The 6899-nt window shown below is 28.0% G+C and overlaps 1 protein-coding gene across 1 annotated transcript; it reads left to right on the forward strand.

Annotated features, from left to right (window-relative positions):
- The first annotated feature begins 790 nt into the window (after window positions 1-790).
- On the forward strand, window positions 791-6507 carry LOC131662659 (vicianin hydrolase-like). Its single transcript, XM_058932508.1, has 13 exons — window positions 791-1001; window positions 1880-1949; window positions 2081-2139; window positions 2257-2332; window positions 2426-2497; window positions 3118-3205; window positions 3310-3562; window positions 3802-3917; window positions 4318-4532; window positions 4641-4672; window positions 4859-4961; window positions 5038-5146; window positions 6158-6507. The coding sequence occupies exons 1-13, from the start codon at window positions 825-827 to the stop codon at window positions 6324-6326; spliced, it is 1539 nt and encodes a 512-aa protein (XP_058788491.1). The 5' UTR covers window positions 791-824; the 3' UTR covers window positions 6327-6507.
- The last annotated feature ends 392 nt before the right edge of the window (window positions 6508-6899 follow it).

Raw genomic sequence — 6899 nt, forward strand, 5'->3', positions numbered from 1 at the left:
TTATTTAAAAAGCAAAAAATAAATAAATAAATAAGGATATAATAAAAAACAAAATCTAACTATTCACTATCTTGGTTAAAAAATTTTATACTAAAATAATATTTAAAAAGGAACGGAGAGAGTAATTAATTAAATATGTTATTTATTCAATAAATTTAAAAAGTATTTTATTGTTTATAATAGCAGAAATGTTATTCTTACACCTACACCGTATGTACGGACGACATTGTTCATGTACGGACGATACTGTTTATGTACGGACGAATACTATTAATGTACGGACGTTTATTTTTAATACATAGACATGTATTAACCAACTTCATTACTGCATTAACCAAGTTTGATGACTGCTAAAAAATATTTTTAATACCTGGGTGTTGCATTAACCAACTTTATTATCGCATTAACCAAGTTTTTACACTGCATTAACCAAATTTGGTGACTGTTATAAATTATTTTTAATACCTGAATGTTGCATTAACCAACTTCATTATTGCATTAACCATGTTCTTATACTGTATTAATCAAATTTAGTGACTACTGTAAAATACTGTTGAGTATAAGTATTGGTGTAATAATTAAATATATGAATAGGATTACTTTTATAATAGTTACCCAGAGTACCCTATTTAACCATTTAACTATATAAAATATAATATCAGTGAGATATTTTAGGTAGATAATCATTGTCATTGAGATTGATGTTAATAAATAAAATCAATTATTTCCAATAAACTAATTATAATAAAATAATCAAAGTCCACTCTTTTGCATTTAAATAGATATCACTTCAACCACATTTACACACATCAAAATCTGGAGCCATGGGAACCATAAGTCCTTCCCTTCTCCATCTCTTTTCTCTAGCTACCCTCTTGGCTGTTGTCACTGGAGCTGCAACCCCTTCACAAGAAGTTCATCCAGGTCACTATGCTACAACATTCAATAGAACTCTTTTTCCTGCGGATTTTCTATTCGGAATCGGTTCTTCAGCTTATCAGGTTCACACAACCACATAATTTGCAACAATGTGTTTCATATTTTGTGAATTATTTTTTAGAAAATTTAAAAATGAGTTATTTCTAGCTTATCTTCATTTTTCCTGAAGAAAAGCATCATGTATTATATGTTTTTATCATAAATCTAAAACTAAGTAAAATTTAAAAAATAAAAAACAGTTTTAACAAGGAGATCTCAAAATACTCATTTTCTATATGGTAAATGGTATTTTTAACCATCCACATCCACCTACACATGGTGTAGGTAGGGTTATTCATAGTATGGTTTAATGAGAAAACCCAACCGAATCAAATAGTAAAAATTTATTTCAATTAAACTGAGCTGCTTCAATTTACTTCAAACCAAAACATAATAATTAGTTTGATATATCATTTTGAAATTTTGAACCATATCGATCTATTAGAAGTTAATTTTTTCTAAACCGAATCATTTATAAAAAAATTAAACCATTAAACTATTTTAATTATTATTTTTTTAAATTAAAACTAATTTTTAATATTTTTTATTTTAAGTTTTAGTTACAGTTTCGATATGGTTTGATTTTAGTTTCAGTTCGGTTTTAGAATTGTTTATACAATAATATAATGATTCAATTATTTTAACAAAGCTTCAATTTAATATTTCAGTTCAGTTTTTTAAACAACCCTACTTGAATGGACAAACTCATCTAATATAAGAATTGTTAACACGTAAAGAGTTCCAGACCACATTCTTAAATGTCAAACATTTGCCAATATGCTAATGAGAATATGCTAATGACGTGTCCCTTTTTAATAACATGTGATTTGTGATATGCGACAAACCATCTTATAATAATAAATTATCAATGACTTTTTTTCTTCGTGGCTAACTATTCAAGGTAGAAGGAGCTTCAAATATAGATGGGAGGGGACCAAGTATATGGGACACTTTCACTAAACAACATCCAGGTTACTTTATTTATTTATCTTTTTATGGTTAACTTTAAAAAGTATCCATTAATTTAATTTAATTTTTGAACTCATATGAACCTAATTAAAAATAATAAAAATCTCTCTTTCTCTTTGTTTTGATTGAGCAGATAAGATTTGGGACCACAGTAGTGGAAATATAGGTGCTGATTTTTATCATAGATACAAGGTAATCTTACTTGAATATTTTCAATAAATTTTGTCTTGTTTTTTTGTGAGAAAAATAAATAAAAATATACTTTATATTTGAGGTAAAGAATTGAACAAAACTTCAATTATTTTGTAGAGTGACATCAAGGTTGTCAAAGAAATTGGGTTGGACTCATACAGATTCTCCATCTCATGGTCAAGAATATTTCCAAGTATGATATCTTGTGATGATTTGAAGATTTTCCATCTCAATTTTTTTAAAACTATTTTTAGTGATTTTGATTGTGCAATGATATGATATGCAGAGGGCAAGGGTAAAGTGAATCCCTTGGGTGTTAAATTCTATAACAATCTCATCAATGAGATCTTAGCAAATGGTAAATACCTCTTATAATACATTTTTCATTAGTTTATTCTCTAACTCTGATCAATAACGTGTCAATTCAGTCGGAAGAGTCTGATCATATAGTTTTAAAATATGAAGTTAAAATTCCGTCTGAGACGTTTGTAAGCTCAATCCAGTCGTAAGAGTCTAAACATGTAATTTTCGAAAACAAAGTTTAAATTTTGTCTAAGATATTTGTAAGTTCAATTGTAAGAGTTTAAATTTTCTCTAAAATATTTGTAAGTTCAATCGTAAGAGTCTGAAAGTCCAACATATAATTTTAAAAAATAAAGTTTAAATTCCATCCAAGATAGTTGAAAGTTCAGTCATAAGAGCCTGACCATGTAATTTTAAAAAGCAAAGAATAAAATCTGTTAGAAACAATGGTAAGTTTAGTCGTAAGTGTTTAATCATGTAATTTTAGACAGTAAAGTTTAAATTTCGTCTGTGATGTTTGCAAGTTCAATCGTAAAAGTTTGATCAAGTAATTTTAATATACAAAGTTTAAATTTCATATGAGACGTTGTAAAATTATAGTTACTTGCATTTTAATTTATAAATAAAATCACAAACTCTATGGACTCATTTTCTTTGCATATATGATGGTGGCAGGCTTAATACCATTTGTAACACTCTTTCATTGGGATCTTCCACAAAGTCTTGAAGATGAATATAAGGGATTTCTAAGTTATAAAGTAGTGTAAGTAACACTATATTATATCCTATTAATTTAAATCCTTTTAAGTGAAAAAAAAGAAAAAGCAATTATATTAATTAATTCTCTATTTTATGGACCAAAAACAGGAAGGATTTTGAAAACTATGCTGATTTTGTCTTCAAGACATATGGAGATAGGGTTAAACATTGGGTGACACTTAATGAACCATTTTCCTACACCATCAATGGTTACAATGGTGGCACATTTGCACCTGGTAGATGTTCTAAATATGTTGCAAATTGCCAATATGGTGACTCATCTACAGAGCCATACATTGTTGCTCATAACTTGATTCTTTCTCATGCTGCTGCTGCCAGATTGTACAAGGCCAAATATCAAGTAATTTTTCCATAAAAGTTATCAAATATAATATATTGAAAAGTGGAGGACGCGCTAGCAAAATTATAAAAAAATATTCTCGACGGTTGATCTTTATAATTTTTAATGAGATGGTTAAGACGGATTGTAGTACTGAAAATGTCAAAAACTTTGATGTCACGGTAGAGACTGAGCGCCTGCGTGCACGTTTTTTAATATATGTATTCACCTGTTAATAAAATTTATTTTTATTGTCATAGGCTCATCAAAAAGGAAAGATTGGAGCCACTTTAGTTACTCATTTTTTCGAACCCTATACCAAGAGTGCTGCCGATCGTGTAGCTGCAAGTCGAGCACTAGACTTCTTTTTCGGATGGTAAGAATCTTTAAATTTAGTCGAAGTTCAATAATCTACAAAATTTGAAATTTTTTGAAGTTATGAAATCACAAAAACAAAAATTATTATTAATTAAAGTGATATTATAATCATTTAACATCTATCATAGTACTTATTAAATTGGTTACAAAGTTAAACGCTCATCGATTAGCTGACATAAGATGAACAACTTATTTATATGATAAATATATATTTTTTAATAGTTTAGCAATTGACGTTTCATTTTTTTAAAGAAAATAAATGAATTTTACAAATTCAAATTTTTGTCTCTGCCGTCAAATATTCATATATATAATTATTAATTGAGCTGATTTAACGATAGTTATCCGATAAACTTTATCTATTACACATTTTGATTGAACCTTATTAATTTTTTCAGGTTTGCTCATCCTCTTACATATGGTCACTATCCTCAATCTATGATTACTTCCTTAGGTAATAGACTTCCCAAATTCTCAAAAGAAGAAGTTGAATTGATCAAAGGTTCCTATGATTTTCTTGGTGTAAACTATTACTCCACATATTATGCACAAAGCATTCCACCAACAACTGTCAACAGGACTTACTACACCGATATTGAAGCAAATGTTACTCGTAAGTATTTAGAAAAAAAAAGCTAAATATATATCATATAAACTATTTTCTATTGCATTTTAACATTGAACTAACAATACAAACATTCAATTTTTTCCTTGATCACAGCATTGAAGAATGGTGTATCTATCGGCCCCGCGGTATGATTTTTTATCGATCAATTTCAATTCAATCGCGATACTCAAACTTCTTACAAATTGTATACAAATGCGAGATATGATAATATCACGATTGCGGACTATAATTTAAAATTATCTCGTATAAATAATATTTTTTTAATTATTTTCTATAAAGTTTAATAATATTATAACTTTATAATTTTGCAGACTGATTTGACATGGCTATATGTGTATCCAAAGGGAATTCATGATCTTGTAAAACACATCAAAGATGTTTACAAGAATCCACCAGTTTACATTACTGAAAATGGTAATTAATTAATTAATTATAAAGTTAATTAAGTGTGTTAAATAGATTATTAATTTTTTGTGTGAAATTTTTTTAGGTATTGCTCAATCAAGGAATGACTCAATACCAATCAATGAAGCTCGTAAAGATGGTATTAGGATTAGATACCATGATCAACATCTCAAATTTCTTCTTCAAGGAATAAAGTATGAGTTAAACAATTTATTTATTTATATTTCGACTTTAATAATTTTTTTATATTTCGACTTTAATAATATTATATTATTTATAAAATATTTCAACTAGGAGGATTATTTAAAAAATCTTTGAACTAAACAATCCAGCTGAAGTTAAAGTAATTGAATTATTATGTTTGAATAGTGAGCCGAATTTATGTGACACTAATAATTTTAGAATCAAAATAAATCGAACCGCAACAAAAATAAAAATGCTAAAAGAGAATTTAAAATTTTTTATTTAAAAAATTTGTATAAAAATATGACAGTTCGATTTTTTAGCAAATCATTCTATTTGAAAAAAATTGTTGCTGCGGTTCGGAATTTCGAACCGATATATCAAACTAATAGTTTTATTTTGGCTTGATTTCGAATAAATTGAAACGATTTAATTAATTTAGTTGATATTTTATTATGATTCAGCTTCGTTTGATCAATTAGTTTTAAATAAATTTTGAAACGATTCAATTTGATGCAGATTTTTAAGGATAATTTGAGGACTTTTTGCTTTCCTGCCACACTTTTGAAATTATAGTTCTAAAATATCACATTTTGAATTAAGTTTTTAGATTGTCCCATTTCGTAAAAACGCTCGACCATTTATTCGACGAGCACATGAATTATTATTTTTTTGCTTATGCTCGCCCATCTATTGGGTGAGCACATGAAAAATTCAAAGTGCATGATTGATAAGATCTGCAGACCCTACTTTGACTTCTTCATCTATTCGCTCAATAGATGACCGAGCATCTAAAGAAAAAAAAAATCTGAATGGCCGCGCGTCTTCATGAAATGGGACAATTCGAAAAATTAATTTTAAATTGTGACATTTTAGAACTATAATAATTTTAAAAATATGACAAAAAAGGTAAAAAATCTATAATTTGATTCAATTCTATTTTAGGAAGGGAAGTGTACAATCAACAATAATAGTACTTGTAGGTCATAATAAATTGAATAATCATGTCGTTTTCTTTGCAGAGATGGTGCAAATGTGAAGGGCTACTATGCATGGTCATTTTCTGACAGCTATGAATGGGATGCAGGCTACACAGTACGATTTGGAATCTTGTATGTTGATTTCAAAAATAATTTGAGAAGATATCCAAAGTATTCTGCTTTTTGGCTCCAAAAGTTCCTTCTCAAATGATTGCTCCTATTTTTCTGTTGATTTTGCATGCCTAAGATATTCATCTTTGTTAGTATTTCAATGTCACCTTTGTACTCGTCTAGTTTTGTAATAATTGGTGATTTTAAATATGTAATTGTTAATGGCATGGTGAAATGAGTGAGCAATATAAATAAAATGATGGAACATGTTTCTTTCTTTCTTTCTTTCTCTAGCTATTATTAGTTTAACTATTTCTTTATTTGAAGAATGCCTAGTGGTTGTATATTTATTGTAACTTTGGGTTCTTGGTGAGGTCAATAAATTCATATTGAAGATTGAACCAACGACTTGTCCAAAATATTAGGATAACAATAACTATTAACTACAATACACCAATTAATTTTTTTTAAGAGTAAAAAGAAACCATATTAAAACTAATGCATGAGGAATGTCCAAACATGAATGAATACAAAGTTTGTTCCTAATAGCTTGTCAAGAAGGATGGGAGAGACAGAGAAAAAGACTCTCCCTTCTCTCTAGTTTGTTTTTTCACTCCTCTGGATTTCTTTTTTGGTTTCAATGGAGGGCATGGAGTTTATAAGAAAGGTTTTT

The sequence above is a fragment of the Vicia villosa genome, linkage group LG3 (assembly GCF_029867415.1).
Source record: "Vicia villosa cultivar HV-30 ecotype Madison, WI linkage group LG3, Vvil1.0, whole genome shotgun sequence".
Classification (NCBI taxonomy): domain Eukaryota; kingdom Viridiplantae; phylum Streptophyta; class Magnoliopsida; order Fabales; family Fabaceae; genus Vicia; species Vicia villosa.